Below are 19,268 nucleotides of genomic sequence, written 5' to 3' on the forward strand. Positions count from 1 at the left end.
GGAGGAGGAAATGGCAACCCACTCCAGTATTCTGGGAAATGCCATGGACAGGGGAGCCTGGTGGGCTACAGTCCATAGGGTCACAAGAGTCAGACACGACTGAGCAACTAAACGACAACAACCTGGTCCAGGGTGTGTGTGTGTCTGTCTGTCTATTTGTCTGTGTGTCTCTGACCACTGCTCTGAGGAAGTAAGTGAATTTTTAGAGCTGAGGAATTTTAATTAGATGAAGAGACTGTAAGTGTGGAGGGGGACCATAAAGTTTATCAGCAAAACCGGGGCACTTGAAAACAAAGGGAGAGGCTGTTAATAATTACATCCGGACAACAGGTGCAAACCGAGATGCGTGGCACCCACTGCACGTGTGGGGTCAGGGATGGCCAGGAAGGTCGTGTCACCCAAGCAGGGGAAAGAAAATATAAATGGCCCCAGGGGAAGGGATGAAGGCTGCTGAAGCCACTGAGAAATGGACACTCAGGCTGATGCAGGAAGAGAGGAGCAGGGAGCCAGGAGCCAGCAGACTGCAGGAGCACGGAGCTCCCCAGGACACTGGATGGTGTCTCCTGAGAACAAGGGAGAGGTTTTATTTGATTTCAGCTGAGGGTTGAAGGGTAGGGTAAGGTGGGTGTGCAGGAATCAGGTGCTAGTTTATACATACTTACATTTTAGAAAGAGTTACATAATCACAGTGTGAAGAACAGATCAGAGGAGGACCAGAATGGCAGGAGAGACCAGTCAGGGGGCCACGGCAAGAGAGGTCCAGGCAAGAGGCAAAGGTGACTTAGACCAGGGTGGTGGTGGCAGGGACAGAGAAGTGGGTGGGTGTGAGAGATACTCAGGGAGAGAGCGAGGGAGGGAAGGAGGGCTCAGAGGTCACACCAAGGTTGTGGATCCAAGCCAACAGAGGAAGGCAGCAGGTGCTAGACATCCACAGCATTCACCACGGTTACAGAAGGCCCACCGTCTGCAGCCTGACAATCTAACCTGAAGTCAGCACAGAGGACTTCAGAGAGCAGGCTGCCTCCGCAGCCCACTGCCCCAAGTGCTCTGTCACTATTGAGACAGCCAGCCCTCAATACTGCTACCTTATGAGGCTGGTGCTGTCATTCAATCCATTCTACAGAGGAGAAAACTGAGACAGAGATGCTCACACGGTCACATCAAACAGCCAGTTGGAGGAGTGCAGAGCTCATGCTTCTAACCCACACTGGCTCAGCGTGGCCCTCCTCCCTCCTGCTCCTCCCGCGGGCCCAGCAGCAGGTCACAGGCACCAGCCCGGGCAGTGCTCCTCCTCTCTCACTGCCCACAGCCCACCTCACTGCAGCCCAATCGGATCGCTCTTGGGGGTGGGTCCAGGCAGAGGCAGCTGCTGAAGCCCCCTGTCCATGTAGAGGTAACCCTGCTGTGCAGTCAGGGTGGCCCATCTCACCCTGGAACACCTTAAAAGAGCAATTCCAATGCCTCCCGCCACCCCCCTTCCCCAAACCTCTCCACCAACACAGGGAGAAAAATCAACCTGAAATCATCATCAGGAGCCTCTTGGCGGAAACTGGAAGGGGATCCGGTACACAGAGGACCGATCATGGACACCAGGCCAACCTCGGGAATAAGGAAGAAGGGAGGCCGTGGGCCCCTGCATCTGCCATGGCCAGCTGACCTTGGCCAAGTCCATTCCTCTCTCCCGCACACTCTGACTTCTCCATCTGAGAAGAGGAGCCAGTCCTGCCTGTGCTTCTAGAAGGCTTTCCAGACCTAATCATAAAAAGGGGGAAGGGGGAGAGAAGTAGACCTACCTGCCCAGGACTCTGCCAATGGCCCTGGGAAGGTCCCACTTTGGGCCAAGTAAAGACATAGCCCCTAAATCAAGGAGACTTTGGTCTAAGAAGGATGACAAATGTTAATCAAAGACTCATATAAATAAATATATATTTGCAAACTGAACTTCAGTGCATACAGAAAAATTTATGGAAGATATGAGGCTAAAATGGGCCCCTAAGTCCAGGGACCTCCCTGGTAGCTCAGCAGTAAAGAATCCGACTGCAATGCAGGAGACACAGGTTTGATCCCTGGGCCCAGAAGAACTCCTGGAGAAGGAAATGGCAACCCACTCCAGTATTCTGGCCTGGGAAATGCCATGGGACAGGGGAGCCTGGTGGGCTCCAGTCCACGGGGTCGCAAGAGTCAGACACGACTGAGCAACAAACAACAGCAATTCGATCCAGGGTGTGTGTATGTGTGTGTCTCATTCGGGCCCTGCCCACCTGGCCCCAGCCACCCCTAAACTCCTCACACCTGCTGACTCCCAGCGACCCTGGGACAAAGCCCTTGCTCGTCAAGCTCACCTGGGCCCGGGTTTTCAGAAGGCACACCTGGGGAAGTGTCCTAGCGTGCCTGCCACCTGTTCCCGTGCTGGCCTCTGCAGGCTTCCCACAAGGGGGTCGGAGGGGCGTCGCGGGTCTCCCCCTGCCACCACTGCGGCCTTGTTACTCACCTCCTTCCAGTTGCCCCATTTTTCTCCATCCCCCACCTTTTCCATGCTTTACTAGAATGTTTGCAGGCACAATGGACACAGCACTGGGAGATCTGAGTTCTAATTCTGGTTCCACCACCAGGGAACCAGCCGTCTGTTCAGACCACCACCACCTCTGACCCTTCCACTCCACCGTCTCACCTGTAAAGCCCCCCTCATCTTACGTGGGGCCATACTGCCTCAGACCTGCCCCAGAGGGCTCTTGTGAAGAACAAGTGATACAGCCACTGGGAAAGCAATCTGAGGGAGGTGAGGTTTCCCAAGTTGGCCGAATCATACAATATGATGAAAATACAGACCCCACCCCAACAACTGCCATTCTGGTTCAGGAATTCTGCAGTAAGAATCGGTATTTTAGCAAGTAACAAGTACTCCAGGTAAATCCTAGAATCAGACGTGTTGCAGCAACTCTGGGCTCTGAAAACACACCGGAAGTCTTTATGACCTTGCCTTCTGGGCAGAGAAGGGAAAGAAGAGTTTGTGTAAATGCTCCTTGGCTCTGGGCACACTTACAAAATAACAACCCCTGCTTAGAGAGCCCACTAGGTGCAGGATGCCATCATCTCGTTTAGTCCTGGCAGTGATCCTGCAAGAGAGATCGCCTTCTTTCTACAAATGAGGAAACCGAGGCTCAGAAGAAGGACCTGTCGGAGGACACAGCTAGTAAGACAGCAGAGCTCCCCTCCAGCCCAGAACTGGCAGCTCCAAAGGCTGTTCTCAGTACCCAGAAACCTCTGCCAGATGGACTCTCCTGCAGGGAGGGGCAGAAAGGAACCAGCAACCCCAAGCTGGACTCGCTCTACTGTTCCCACCCTAGAGCCTGGACATGACCTGTGCCCAGGTGGTCCCAAGCATCCTATCCTGTAGGATAAAGGTGCACTCTACTGCATGGAGACAGGCTGCTGCATCCTATGCCCATATGTGAGGGAGACAGGATCCTGGAGCCTGCAATCTACAAAGGCAGGTGGCTTCAGTCATGTCCAACTCTTTGTGGCCCCATGGAACAGAGCCTGCCAGGCTCCTGTGTCCATGGGATTCTCCAGGTAAGAATACTGGAGTGGATTGTCACGCCCTCCTCCAGGGGATCTTCCCGACTCAGGGATCAAACCTGCATCTCTTACATTGCCTACATTGGCAGGCGTGTTCTTTACCAATAGCACCACCTCGGAAGTCCACAAAAGTACACAGGACCCACGTAAGAAATAGTCAGGACAGGGGCCTGTCAGCCCAGGGCAGGGGGACTTCTGAGCCAGACCTCCTGGTGCTGGAGAGAAGGGCTCCCAGAAGGTCTAACAGGATAGGGTGCCAAGATCAGAAGACATTACATCTGGAATGAAGCCCAAGGTACCCTGGACTCCTCCTTTCCCCCAACACACAATCACTGCTCGGCAAGCAGCAACTGGCTGCACGGAGAGTTTCACACAACTCCGGACTCCCTGGAGAGGAAGTAATTTCCTCCTGCAGAGGAAACTGCCGCCACCCAGCCAGACGGCATCACACAGCTTCTTGCTCCTCTCCCAGCCTCTCCAGGGACCAGACAACTGAGAAGCAGAGGAAAGCATCATGGCCCTCCTAAAACCTCGCCTTCCCCCAGGCTCCTCACCCAGACCTGGCAGCGGGTGACTTTTCTCCCACTTAGAGGGCACAATGATGACACGGCTGACATTTAGTGACACTCACTAAGCACTTTGTCCTGATCATCACATTCACTCTTCACAACAAGTTTTAAGAGGGAGATTTTGATCCCTGTTTTAGAGATAGACTCTGGAAGATTAATTAACCCAGCTGGCAAAGAGCAGGCCCCAAACCCCAAACCAGGCATTTCCCAACCAGATCCCAAACTCTTTTTACTTTCTCTTTTCTCTCACTGAGCACCTGTAAGTACAGGGTCCTAGACCAGTGACTGCTACAACAAGAGAGACAGCCCAGCTCCCAGGGAGCCACGGCCAAGCCGATAGGTACCTACACACCCCACCAATGACACATGGACTAAGCATCGGGAAATAACAACACAGATCCTGGCCAGGGGCCAGGACACAGCACATGGTGGAGGTCCACTCCAGACAGCAGGCAGAAGCCAGTTCGCTCTGCAGGGTGAGCATGTTTGGGGGCCAGACTCCAGACAGTGCTGGACCCGAGTAGAGCAGGAAGCCGGAGGGGAGAGCTCGCTCTGTTAGCAAGAAATAGACCTTTTCTCCACGGGAATTTAGGAAGTGTGCCATTAGTCTCTGGAACTCCCTGGAAGACGAGGGATCACACAGTAACCTTCTAGGAGACAAACAGCCTGGGGCAGGAAGAACTGGGGGAAAAAGCCAGTGTGGGAAAACGGGGCCAGTTGGCTCTGGGGTCCCTGTTCCACTCCAGGGTGCCCAGCAGACTGCACCCTGCTTCACCAGATTTACAGAGAAGAGGGATGGGGATCTGGCCACCACAGGCCCTCCTCCATCAGGAGATCCAGAGCTTCGCACTAGCTCTCCCCAGAGCTGTGCTGCGGCCGGCCCTGGACACAGAACAACAAGGAGACCCAGCTGGCCACCACCTCGGCTGACAGCTACCACGGCAGGCCCAGCCAGCCAGGGACCCGGCCCTGGGGCACGAGCAAGGGGATGTGGGGGAGGGCCCAGGGCGCTGTGCTGACCTAAACACCCCTGCCATGGAGGCTCAAAGTGCCTGAGAGTTTGCGAATAGTAAACTGTCAGTACGTAAAATACTGCAATTCCATTTCTGGGTATAGACAGAACAGAAGGGAAAGCAAGGACTTGAACAGGTATTTGCATACCCACATTCCTAGCAGCATTATTCACAATAGTCAAAAGGTGGAATGACCCAAATATCCATCAACAAATGCACAGGTAAACAAAAGGCGTGTGCGCGTGCAATGGACCTCAGCCAGCCTTAAAGAGGAAGGAGGTGCTGGCACACCACAGCGGGGATGAACCTTAGGGACACTGTGCGGAGTGAAATGAGCCAGACGTGAAAGGACAAATGCTGCTGGATTCCACTTTAATGAGGTTCCTAAAGCCGTCAAGTTCACAGAGAAGAACGAATGGTGGTGGTCAGGGGCTGGGGGAGGACTAAAGGGAGCTGCTGTTCCGTGGGTGCAGAGTTTCAGGTTTATGAGAAGGTGGTGATGGCAGCACGACAATGTGAAGGTACCTGTTGCCACTGAAATGCCCACTTTAAAAATGGTCAAAATGGTAAACTTAAGTTACGTATATTTACAGTCAAGTAAATTATATATATCGGAGAAGGCAATGGCACCCCACTCCAGTACTCTTGCCTGGAAAATCCCATGGATGGAGGAGCCTGGTGGGCTACAGTCCATGGGGTCGCTAAGAGTCAGAGACAACTGAGCAACTTCACTTTCACCTTTCACTTTCATGCACTGGAGAAAGAAATGGCAACCCACTCCAGTGTTCTTGCCTGGAGAATCCCAGGGACAGGGGAGCCTGGTGGGCTGCCGTCTCTGGGGTCGCACACAGTCGGACACGACTGAAGCGACTTAGCAGCAGCAGCAGCATATATATGCATATATATAAATTAAATATGAAATATTGTGTGTGGCATACAAAAATAACCTGTTACATGTGGGGAATTGTTTATTGTTTTATTTTGTTTTTACCATGAGCATGTCATACTTTCATAATAAAACCAACAAAGACATTTAGCCTTATAAGGCAAACAGATTTCAAATTGCAACCCACGATGGGATTTAAGAACTCCCGGTTCTTAGAATGGCACAAAGATGTTGCCTGACTCCTCTGGCTACCACCACCAGCCTGGTCTGCAGTGGACCATGAGAAATACCCCTCCAAAAGCAGTAAGTCAGGCTTTGGGTGCTGGCCAGGTGTACCACATGTGTCCCCTGGCCCTCCTCTGCTCCCATGAAACCAGCAGGAGGGAAGTACCCCCTCAAGCCAGAGGTGATGGAGGGGTTGGAGGGCCCCTCCCTGGGCTCTGACTCCAGGATGACTCCAGTTATGGTTTCCCCAGGAGGAAACGAGCCTGGGCACCCTTTTTCCCCTTCTAGGACGGCACAAGGGAATGACTTGGCCCATCCCTGCATGCCCTAGCCTCTCCCGAGATGGCACTGGTGAAACCATCCCACCATCCTCCTCCACAGTGGGGAGGAAGCTAGACTGAAGAGGGAGGCAGAGGAAATGGTTCATCTGCCCAACTGAGGAAGACACGGGATGAGGGAGGTACAGAGAACCCATAGCTCCCTCCATAACACACCAGGCTCTGCCTTCAGTCCTGTGTTCCCACTGATTAGTCCCTGCTGATCCATCCAGGACCTGCAGACCCCAGACAACTGGCCTTGCCTCAGTTTCCTTATCTGTAACTCGAAGGGGATGGACCCTTTTCTATCAAAGGCTCCTTTTAGCTCTGAAACCCTAGACTTCCCTGGAAGCTGGGTGATGGGCCAGAACCAAGAAAGGGCTGGGAAGACAAGACCCAGCCTTGGAACAGGACAGCTTCAGGGCAGATGCTCAGAAGGAAACACAATGCTTCTAACTGGAACACCAGTACCTCCACCCTCAGGCCAAGCCACCCATTCATCCATTCATTTCATTTTTTTCTGAGCTCTTACCCTGTGCAGGGACAGAGACAGTGCTGGAAAATGGCAGTGAGCCAGCCAGCCTTGGAGGTGCTCACAGCCTCGTGAATGTTGCCACCAAGTTTCAAGACTTGCCATCACAACCCATATCCCCAAGGCCAGCCCTTTGAGGAAGCAGAACCTGGAAGAGTCACACAAACAGCAGGCAGAAAGGGAAGCCTGATGGCACCCCCAAGAGAGTACCAAACCAAACTTGAGAGTCAGGAAAGTCTGGTTCAAATCCCGAGTCCGCCGCTGATTCACTATGTGACCTTGGACAAGCTTCTTTGGCCCTCTGGGCCTCAGTTTCCTCATCTGTCAAGAGTGAGACCAGATCCAGCATCTGGTCTGTGCAGGACCTTCCAGGTCTGACAGCCTGGGCCTCCTATACACAAGCCCTCAAACCCGGGATCACAGCCGGGATGCCTGCGGGAACCAGCAGCACTGCTGACCCCTGCAGGACCCTCAGATCCAGACAAGCCGAGCTGACAGCTAGCCAACTCTGGGTGCTCCACTGCTCGGCGTGCAAAGCTCAGCTGCTGGAGGCAAACGCCTGCTTCAACCTCCGGGATAAAATGGATGTCCAAGATGTCTCAGAGTTGGAACCTTTTATCTTGGGATGGGGTCAGAGGACCAGAAGGAAGCTCTATGCATTCCCTGTGCCCCACTGTCTAGCACGGGGAAGTGGAGCCCTGCTCGCCCCATCTCTGCCGGATTTGAACCACAAACACAGCCCTTTTCTGAAGGGAAGAACTTAACACAAAGCAGATGCACAGGGACTTTCCCCCACCCTCTCCTGGCCCTAAAATTAAACGTTCAGTGTCCCCTCTGCCAAAATTCACTTGAAGGCCAAGCCTTAAAGAGCCAGCACCTCTGGTTCTCACCCTCACACTCTCTCAATCACATCCTCTCTTAAACAAAATGTCAAGGTCCCCAAATGGAAAGTGTGGATGGGCGGCCTCCCAGGAGTGCCCAGCAGCCCTGCAGGCCAGGGACAGATTTAAAAGGAGAGATCACTGGGGAAGGAACGCTGAAACCCCACCCCCCTCCACTAGCCCAACAGGGACCAAAGTGCAGCCTCACAGGTGGGGATCGTGAACAGGGGATTTGCCCCCGGGGAGGGCACGGCCGGAGCTGGCAGACAAGCACAGCCATCCCAAAGGGAGCAGGCCTGAGCAGCAGCCTGGTCCCGGGGGGCATGTTGGAGATTCCTGGAAGAGTTCATTTCCTGGCCTTCAGTTTCCAGTCTCTCGAGAAAATGGAGTGAATCATGGGCATTTATTTAACTCTGATCTCATTCAAAGCAGTGATGACTCGGATAAAACACATCCTAGGAGAACTGGACTCTTGCTGGGCTTTGCGGGCTTCCCAGCTGCCAGGCAGGTGACTCCCTGGTCATGAAAGTTCTCCTGGTCCTCCTTGTTGTTCTCTCTCAGTTGCTCAGTCATGTCCGACTCTGCGACCCCATGGATTGCAGCACGCCAGGCTTCCCTGTCCTTCACCATCTCCTGGAGTTTGCAAGATCACATCCATTCAATCAGTGATGCCATCCAACCATCTCGTCCTCTGGTCCTGTATGTATGTCCAATTCTGGCTGAAGGCCCAGACCGTCCATCTACCTGCCTCCTCTCCTCCCCGTGACTCCTGGCCATGCTAGGACCACGCCCCAGCAATCAGCACCAATCAGCTTGCTCAGCACATCCAGTCACCGCAGCAAGCGGACACACACCCTGTTCTCAAGCTCAGGGGGCCGTGTCTTACCCACTCTGTGTGCTTCATGGGACCCAACAGTGCACAGCACTCAGCAAAGTGCTCAGAACAGACAGTTAAATCTCACTGAGCTGCCATTCCTCAAGAAAAAGGGCAGGTGATGGCAGAAAAACATTTGGAGAGGGATGTTGCTGCAGACAGCAATTCTCTGACTTGCAAAAAAAAAAAAAAAAGAGTACTATCTTTTTTTACATATTTAATCCTATAACTTCGACACAGTCATTTTCACTTTTGTATGCTATCTTCCTGTTTACACAGATTTTTACAGTTGCACCCGATTACAATGTACATACTAGATGAAGTTCTCCTGCTTTCAACATTCTGTTGAGCATTTTATTCCTGTGTGATCATCCTAAATGTCACTTAAAGGCTGAAAAAATGTTCCACCACGATCATGTGTCAGGACGGTTTGTTAAATTCCTCCCCTGACGTGAGTGAGACACAGGAACCTTCCCTTCTGCTCCTATGGACAGCACAGAGACTATTCTGAAGCCTTTCTTTGTTTTAGTTGGACGCTTTCCTCAGGACACAATCCTGGGGGTGGAATTACCCGGCCCAAGGGGAAGAACATTTCCATAGTTCTGCTACGTAAACAAGCCCCAGATACTAACCCACAGGCTGCACCAATCCTCAAGGACTTCAGAAAAGACCACAAGCACGCACTGGACTAGAAGCCTGCCCTGATCAGATTCTCTTCTTACTTTTTAAAGTTCAGTTGTTCTGACTGGAAGAGTTCATCTTTTCTGGGCCTCCAGGCTCAGTGCTCTGGACATCCTTTTTCTTAAATCCGACCTCTGAGTCCTCTATACCCGTCCTTCTTGTAACCCCAGTCCACTCTGACATCAGTAGACCTTGTAGCTCCCCTAAAGCTTTCCCTACCTGATCCCCTTCTACACTGTGGCCCCCACAGTGCCACATCTCCCCTGCAAAACTCTCAGCCCCTCTGCTAGGCAGAAGGCTGCCAGAGGGTTTCTTGACCTAGAGCCTCCAAGATGACCCCCTAAGGGTGTGGAGTCATTAGGGAATTGCCTGTTAAGCTGAGTCCTACAGGCCTTCGAGCTTCCTGTGCTGCCTGGGCCCCTATCTCGAGGGGACAGTTTGAGTCTGGGCCAGCAAACACACTGCTGCTGGCAGACCCCCAGGCTGAAATGATCCAGGGCCATAACAATGAGGAGGCGTTTACACAGTCTAGGGCCAACCCAAACCCCTCCTGTCACGCTGTCTGGAGGAAAGCTAGAACCCAGACAACAGCCCACAGTCAGAATTTGGCTCAACTGAGAGTAGAAGACCAGAGGTCACTAAGGTGGACGGGGAGGGGAGGCAGGCAGAGCAGGATACACAACACTGAAAAGCCCTCCCTCCACAGGAAACCAAACAACGGGGCTGGCAGGTCACTGCAGGACACAGATGTTTGTGCTTAGTGGCCAGGACAGGGTGGGCCGCCTGTCTGGTACAGACACCCCCTCTGCAAGTCCAGGATGAGAAAGCGGCTTCCACCCACCATGGTCACCCCAACAGTGCTTGCACGCAGCCTTGCAGATAGCCCACCGGCCCACCTGCTCCAAAGCCAAAACCGTCACAGGAGGAAACAGGAGGAGATCTTCCCTCCCGTCCCCCATCAATACTTCCCCTCTGGGCTCGGGGTCCAGAAGAGATACCCGACTCACATTTGCGGCGGGGGCGGGGCGCAGCTAGTGAATTTGCAGTCTATGAGGAGACAAAGCATCACCAAGATGTCCCAGGGGAAGTGAAAGAGTTGAGCTCGTTTGGCTGAACACCTATCGTTCAGCCTGAGGCAACAACATTCCCAGGTCATCCTTCACAGAGGTCTCTGCTGCTGCTGCTAAGTCACTTCAGTCGTGTCAGACTCTGTGCGACCCCATAGACGGCAGCCCACCAGGCTCCCCCGTCCCTGGGATTCTCCAGGCAAGAACACTGGAGTGGGTTGCCATTTCCTTCTCCAATGCATGAAAGTGAAAAGTGAAAGTGAAGTCGCTCAGTCGTGTCCGACTCTTAGCGACCCCATGGACTGCAGCCCACCAGGCTCCTCCGTCCATGGGATTTTCCAGGCAAGAGTACTGGAGTGGGCTCTAGTGTTGTCTAAAACTTGAGGTAGGAGCTTGCTAGAAATGCAGATTCCATGGCTCTGAGACTAGAGTGTTTGGTTCAGCAGGTCTAGGCAAGGCCCAGGAAGCTACAATTTTTATATGAATGCTAGGTGGCCCACAGACCACCCTTTAGGGAATACAGCCTTGGCGTGAAACTCTCCACTTGTATGGCAGAGGGTGGACGTGCCTGCAGGAACCAGAATTCTACAGGGAAGTCATGGCCACCTGGAGTAGTAGATGATCATTTAATAACGTGTAAGTAGTAGGCCCTTCAGAGAAGGCAATGGCACCCCACTCCAGTACTCTTGCCTGGAAAATCCCATGGACAGAGGGGCCTGGTGGGCTGCAGTCCACGGGGTCGCTAAGAGTCGGCCACAATTGAGTGACTTCACTTTTACTTTTCACTTTCATGCATTGGAGAAGGAAATGGCAACCCACTCCAGTGTTCTTGCCTGGAGAATCCCAGGGACGGGGGAGCCTGGTGAGCTGCCATCTCTGGGGTCACACAGAGTCGGACACAACTGAAGCGACTTAGCAGCAGCAGCAGCAGCAGCAGCAGCAGCAGCAGCAGCAGGCCCTTAATTGCTACCTGCCTCCACTTCTCACAGCATAGATCCTCTCTCTTCACAGAGCAAAGCACAAGCCATGGTCTCCTCAGGAGTCCCTCTCCCTCTCCCAATTACCATGAATTGTAACTAGACCAGCCTTGACAGTTCACTGTGGTTTTCTGGGTGGGGGGAAGCAGAGGGTAGAGTGTCTAACCAACCAGACAGAATAAATCAATCCCAGCCTCTCCACGTGGCCACAAACTAGAGCCTTACAAGGCTCCAGCAGGGAGCTCTTTACCCAAACAACTAGAACAGCAGCTGAGACATTACGGTGGTGTCCCCCTTCAGGGCCTCCCCAAGGAAATGTCCCAACACCAAGACTCTCTGTGGTGGATCTCATGGTTCCAAAGTTCTGATCATCCACAGCCCCCAGACATAGGAAAACTCTCCCCAACTGTGTCAGATGAGCTAACCATAGGAAAAACAGCACTGGAACATCAAGCCTCCTCTAAGTGCACCTCCTCAAGGGCCTGACAATTCCACAGATAGGCAGCTCTAAGCAGCCATCATTTCAGCATCACTTCTTCCCATAACAAGGGCAGCTACGGTCCTGCCCAAATCCCACCCAACTCAAAGGCAAGTCCAAAGTTGCAGGAAAAAGTAAGCTTCTGTGCACCACCTCCCCCATACCGAAAATAACACAACCATCCAGGTGAGCCCTACTGTGGCCACAGTACCAAGCGCTCCCAGCATATTCACCCATTCTGGCATCTGAAGCCCCCTAAGACACTGAATAGAGTCAGACATGATTGAAGCGACTTTGCATAAGAAAGTGTTAGTTCTTGGAATTCCTGGGGACTGAGACCTCCATCCCAATTTGAGGTTAAGTCATTCCATGGACAGACCTTCTTCTTCCTCACACCCCAGTATTCAGAGCGGACTCGTAACTGCTCGGGTCACAGACATCTCGCTGTGGGTTGGAGGTGTCAGCCACCCTCAGCCCAGCACCGGCACCCCAGCCAAGAGGTCAACAAGGGCCAGCCCAGATCAGGAAGCGGTCTCTCCTGCCGCCAGGAGGCCCCCTCCTAAGGACGAGCTGCAGAGGAGAGGGTCGCCTGGACCACAGGATACTCGGTTCAGAGAAGCGAACGGGGAAGTGAGAACCCGCACGGCGACGGCAGGCGCAGGTTCTCATTTACGACTCGTCCTACTTCCCTTCAATTTCACCAAACACCCTGGCTCTTGTGACGAGCCTCACAGGAACTTGGGGAATGCGGTCAGGAGCCAGGACCGGGCAGAATCTTCGCAGACACAGATCCCACTTCTTGATTGCTTGTCCCCCCAGCACTCAGCAGCCATACCCCTGACCCTTAGGTCTTGCCTGGCAAGGGGCAGCTACTGCTAAGTTGCCAACAGGCGATAATATTTCACATGTTCCTCTCAAATGTTTAAATCCTGAGAGTTTCCCAGTCACCTTCTTATGTATCTAGCACTAGAAAAAAATGTTAGCGAGCCCTTGAGAACCTTAGAAATGTAAGTCTACAGCCAGGGACGGGCCAATGCCTGAGAAGATACTTCGGGTCCAAGGAAAACCAGGCACCCCCGCCTCTGCCAGGTAGGGGTCCCCTAAGGATGGCCATTAAGGGGGGACTGTCGCAGATCTGATAAGAGGCAACAGATTCACCGCAGCAGCCCATCAAACCACACACCTCCATGCTCTCGGGTGAGGGAATTCTGCTGCTGCTGCTAAGTCACTTCAGTCGTGTCAGACTCTGTGCGACCCCATAGATGGCAGCCTACCAGGCTCCCCTGTCCCTGGGATTCTCCAGGCAAGAACACTGGAGTGGGTTGCCATTTCCTTCTCCAATGCGTGAAAGTGAAAAGTGAAAGTGAAGTCGCTCAGTCGTGTCCGACTCTTAGCGACCCCACGGACTGCAGCCTACCAGGCTCCTCTGTCCATGGGATTTTCCAGGCAAGAGTACTGGAGTGGGATGCCATTGCCTTCTCCGGAGGGAATTCTAGGCGATCCTTATTTTCTTCTTTGTATTTTGCTGTATTTTTTAAATTTGCTGCAGTAAATACTACTTTTCATCTCAATTAGTTTAAAAAAATAGGCTGAGTATAAGCTATAAAAGTACTAAACCACTTTGTTGTATACCTGAAACTGTACTTCAACAAAAAATAGCTTGTATATTATGGATGGCACATTAAGCTAGCCTGCCCTTTCTATTTCTCTTATTATTTTTAAAATTTTATTTATTTTTAACTGAAGGATAATTGCTTTTCAATATCGTGTTGGTTTCTGCCAAACATCAACATGAATCAGCCGTAGGTATACATATATCTCCTCCTCCTTGACCCTCCTTCCCACCTCCCGCCCCATCCCACCCCTCTAGTTTGTCAGAGCACAGAAGTACAGACTGCGTCACAAATCTGCACGTCACCCTTGCACAGGGACCACGCTAATCTACTCTGTGTCATTCTAATTTTAGTATATGTGCTGCCACAGCGAGCACCATTTGATTTTTTATTAGTCTGCATTTTAAAGGCAACTGATTAGTATGTAAAAGCACTTATAGAAATGATCATCTCTTTTAACCAATTTACTCAGCTCCTAGATATTATCCTAAAATGCAGGAAAAGGTCCACGGTGAAAGGAGTATTTATAGAGGAATTATCTATGAGCACTCAAAGCTGGACACTATGAAAATGCCCAGGGATGGGAGAATTAAGAGGAGCAGTTTGTCACCTGGCGGAACAGTCGGGCAGCCAGTCGAGGTCCAGGCCCACGCCTGACTGGACAGCCTCATCCCCGCTCTGCAGCCAAGAGTCAGGGGCCAGGAGCACCTTGTTGAGCAGACCACCAAGTGCTTCCAGAAGACAGCTTTGGCTTCAATGGCTCTCCTTCTAAAGAGGTGATGTGAGCCAAACTCTTGTTTTCCTAATGAAATAGCAGTTTTGGCCTCAGACAGCCCAGCAGTTGGAAGCATAAGTTCTCATCTCAGAAAAGCCTCCGAAAACCTCTGAACACAGCCCAGGAGTCCACACTGACCGCCCTCTAGCCCCTATCAGACAAGTGCAAGTGAGTTTCCAGGAAACGCTGACGAGCATCTCTAAGGACCGGGGCCTCGCTCAGGCTGCAGCTCTAGAAACAGTGGAACCAGCTTTCATTTCTCAGCTCCCCACAGAAGTACCTTCACACCAGTATGATTTAACACCGTGCCTTTGACTCTACCGCAGGTTGATTTAAGAACCAATATACAAAAAGGTCTCTGTGAGCTCCATGAAACCAACACTGATGGCATCATCAGCACACTGCTCTCCTAAAATGGAAAAGCCCTTGGTGTTCGGTGCTCACGCTAAGAGACAAGGTGTCTCTTTCTCACGAACCAGCACACTTCCCTTTATTAGGAAGTAGATGATAATTCCAATTTCTCCTTTTGTTTTAGCTACCGGGCAGCTCAAAACTAGGGTCAGTGCTTACAAAAACTAAGTTCTTTTAACATTATTTTCTCAATTACCTCACCCACCTACAACCACCCTGACAAAGCTCTGGAGCTTTTTTTTTTTTAGTATGGTTGATTTTAAATGTTGTGTTAATTTCAGGTAGACAGCAAAGTGAATCAGTTATACATGCACATGTATCTACTCTTTCTTAGATTCTTTTCCCATATAGGTCATTACAGAGTACAGAGTCGAGTTCCCTCCGCTACACTTGCATTAAGTTGTTTTTTTTTTTTAACTGGAGGATAATTACTTTACAATATTGTGCTGGTTTCTGCCATCCATCTTCATGGATCAGCCACAGGCATGCATATATCCCCCTCCCTCTTGAACCTCCCTCCCATCTCCCACTCCATCCCTACCCCTCTAGGATGTCACAGAGCACCTTCCTCACTTTCATGCTTTCCTCAAATGCTTTTTAGAAAAAGATGCAGGAAAGTACAAATAAATACGTATTCATGAAACAGTCTGTACACTTGGATCTCACTTGCTCCAGGGAAGGAAGATAAAGGCTGTGTGGCTATATAAGAAAAGGTATCTTTGATAAAAATGCCAAGTGGGGAAATATAAAAGTAAACTAAATATAAAAGTAAATATAAAAAGGAAATATAAAAGTAACCACCGTTATCAAAATAACACAAGCGTGAGGATAAAAACAAAACCGGCTTCTCGAAATTTAAGTAGCTGTGTTTAGGTGAAAGGGTTAAAGTGGTCATCCACCGTTCCCCCAAAGTCATTTATCTTCTCAGATGGAAACAGAGGTCCATGGAGGTGAAGCAGGCAGGCAGTGAGAAACTAGAAAAGCCAACCTCCCCTGGCCTTTTCAATGTTATCCCCAGGCTGCCCCAAGGAGGGAGGGAACAGGCTCCAGCGCCCATCTGGATTCTGAGGGACTAGAACCCAGTAGATGATGGTCTGCATTTAGTAGGGTCTTGAGGAAGATGCCTCGTACTCTGAAATCACAGCTGTTTGAGATGCTAGTCCTCACCTGGCAGTCAGTGGACATTTTCTGCACACTCCCCCATAAGAACGATGAATTGCACACGTGGGACGGTAGGGAGGCAAGGGCCACGAGTCACAAGCCCAGGCCTCCAAAAATATACCTAGGACTCGATCGGCAAACTAGTGACCCCTAATCCTTCAGTGTGCAATCAAATCCCAGAAGGTTTCCTCATCCACCCTCGGAAACCACCCCTACACCTGACCAATAGACATCCCCGAACAGCCTGAACTTCCTCAACGCCCTCAGCACACAGCATCCGTCTAGCCTACGTGCCGGGACTACAAGGTCCCAGGTGTATCTGGTGCCCTGTCAATGTGAGGTGAGCAGCCTGCAGATAGGATAGTTCAGCCCTGCTGAGCACCATGGTTTGGCCAAGTGGAATAGAGGCTTTCTCCTGCGTCTACTGAAGTCAGGATCCCGAGGGCACCAGAATGGCATGTGGCTGCCTCTTCTGCCTCCATCTCCTGTCTAATGACAACGGCTCACATCAGGCAGAGAAGTATCAGTGGTCCATGAGGGGCAGAAGCAGGGTCCTGCTCAGCCCTGGATGGCAAGCAGGACTTCGGAGCAGGCTGACTCATCACCTTGCAGGTGGAGTGAGCTCATTCCTTTCAGGGCATCCTTGGAACTGGAAACCCACAGCAGAGATGGTTCCCATGGCAACAGGCCAGCACCTCCTCCATAGCCGCCTTCCTTGGAGCACCACTTGTCTGTGCCCACGGGTCACTTAACCAACTCTCTCCCAGCTTATATTCTTAGAACACGGAGTAAGAAAAGACCGTGAAGGGCCAGTGCCCTCCTTCCTCCATGTCCTTCCCATCTCATTTCTTTTAGAGTTAGTTGAATACCTCAATTAGAAGGGTTTTGTTTCGTATCGTTTTTTGGCCATGCCACATGGCTTGTGGGATTCGTTCCCCAACCAGGGACTGAACCCTGGCCCTCAACAGCGAAACCACGAAGTCCTAATCGCTGGACCACCAGGGAATTCCCCCCATTTCCATTTCAGCAGACCTAAACACATTTAAGACCAGGTAACTCCCAACCTAACAGTTCATTCCTTCTTTGGAAAGTATGACTAGTAGAAATTCTGAGCTTAACTCCATTTCCACTCAACTTCCCCCAAGTCCTGCTCCTCCAAACCCTGGGGCCCACTCAACACGCCAAGTCCAGCAGAGCCTCTTCCAGCCTGGTGACTGCTCTAAACAGCCAGCTTTCTTCAAATACTCCTCTGACGCGGTTCCCCCACCTCCCCTGCCCCGTTCCCAAACCTCCACTGAAGATTACACTGGCCTCTAACCCTCTCAGCACACACTGTCCAGTTCAGACAGGCCCGAGCCCGCTACTGCCCCCACAGACCCTCTGGGCTCACCGTCACCCGCCCCCAGGCCTCTTCCCCTCCAGCTGCTCCCCGCTCCACCTCACACTCATTCCCCGCCCTTCCCTTCCCAGAACTTGACACTCACTGTCTCATGTTTTTGGTCACACTCTGCCTGGTCCACCTCCCCCACTCTCTGCCACCACCCCCCTCGCCTGACTCACTCTTATATATTCTAGATTTAAATTTTAGCTCACAGTATCACCTCCTGCGGGAGGTCTTACTGGTTTCCTCAAAGGCAGCCTGGGGCCTTCCTTGCGTGCCCTTCACTGTAGAGGCTGTGACATCCTTGATCATGACAGGGAAATGCTAGGTGGTGGGTCTCTCACTCAACTGGCCTCTTCAGAGACACATGTCCTGCATCATCTGGCCGTGATCTGAAAAGAGCAAGTGCTTAATATCTCTTAAATCCAGGTGGCAAGCACCTGGCTATGTGTTTTACTATTCTGTACTTTGAAAGTATTTGAACACCATTTAAAAAGAGAGATAATAAATATGAACTGAGTGGATGAACTATTGTTGGCTGCACTGCCTTTAGCCACAGCGTATGTGTCTGAACATCTCATGGATCTGCTGAACTCATCCCTCAGGAACTTTCTTCCCACTCTGGGGCTGGAGCCCAATGCCACATGGTCCAGTGCAGTCAGGTCAAACCTTCAAATAAGCACCTCCAGCGTGCCTGGCACATGTCTCATGGCAGTGACGTGAAAGCGAGTTCTTACTAGTCCTATAGCATCATCTCATCTCTGTGTGTCCTTTTCCTCTCGAGAAGCTCTTAGCAGTTCATCCTAGCGTGCTAATCTCACTGTAAAGTGTCCCAGGTGGCCACGTATGACCAGCAGGTTCCGCTGCTAATTGCTGAAGCTGGGTAATGGGTACACGGGGATTCATTATACTCTTCTCTATTCCTGTGCTTGAATTTTCCATATTAAGATTCTATTTTAATTCATTCATTCACACAACTAACATTCCTTAGGTGCCCACCACATGCCAGGAAAACATGGATAAAGAAAGAAGAAACAACCCCTGCCCCTATGAATTGATGATAAGTTTATTAAATTCTAAATTATTTGCTATCCCTCCCTGGTAGTTAAAGGCCTGATGGCACTTATAACATGAAGACAGGGGAGACCTCCCCACAGGAACAAGTAGCTAATGAGGGGCTTTCTGGGCCCTGTGTCTCCTGGGCTTATCTTCCCAGCCCTGCCAACTCCATCTGCACTTGAAGTCTTCCCCATACAAGGGGCTCCCCTCATTAAGTAAGTGGCTTCAGGAGACCAAGGGTGGGGCTCAGTGTCTCACTCCTCAACAGAAAGTCATGCCAGCCATGTTGGGATCCCTGCAACTTAAAGGCAACTTCCCCTCAAAGGACAGGATGCCAACACCCTTCATTCTATCATTACGACTCTTCCTAGAGTCCACTTGGTATCAGGTACTAGGCCAAAGGACAGAAATAAAAGCCATGGGGAGGTCCCTGACCTCAAGGGAATCATGTATGGTCTTACTGACTGGAAATCCTTGGATTCAAGTCCCAGCTCTGCCCCTTGCTAGCTGTAGGACCCTGGATGAACAACTAAACCTCGCTGGGCCTCAGTTTTCCCATCTATAAAATGGGGGTATTAGTGCCCACCTCACAAAGTTATTGTGAGGAATATATGGGTTAATACATGGAAAGTCCTTATTCCAGTGCTTACAAGCAAAAAGCTAAGGACAGAGCGAGGCAGAGCATTAGAAGAGTTAGTGCAAATAGCTCTCACAGTATTATCATATCATTATTATTATCATTCACTAGGCTCCCACAGCCGCTATTAACAAGTTCCAATGACAATGGGC

At 51.3% G+C, this 19,268-nt stretch overlaps 1 protein-coding gene and 1 non-coding gene across 6 annotated transcripts in view; both read right to left on the reverse strand.

Moving 5' to 3' along the window:
* The window catches only part of ACTN1 (actinin alpha 1), a 98,085-nt gene that overhangs the window by 61,149 nt on the left and 17,668 nt on the right, over window positions 1-19,268 (reverse strand). The window contains exon 1 of one of the 5 annotated variants that reach the window (XM_059890434.1): window positions 2,492-2,544. Coding sequence (XP_059746417.1) covers window positions 2,492-2,536 — 45 coding nt within the window. The 5' untranslated portion in view covers window positions 2,537-2,544. 5 annotated transcript variants of the gene reach the window in all.
* Window positions 13,963-14,069, reverse strand: LOC112448590 (U6 spliceosomal RNA). Its single transcript, XR_003036974.1, has one exon. It is a non-coding gene; the product is annotated as a U6 spliceosomal RNA (small nuclear RNA).

This window comes from Bos taurus, chromosome 10, assembly GCF_002263795.3.
Source record: "Bos taurus isolate L1 Dominette 01449 registration number 42190680 breed Hereford chromosome 10, ARS-UCD2.0, whole genome shotgun sequence".
Taxonomy (NCBI): domain Eukaryota; kingdom Metazoa; phylum Chordata; class Mammalia; order Artiodactyla; family Bovidae; genus Bos; species Bos taurus.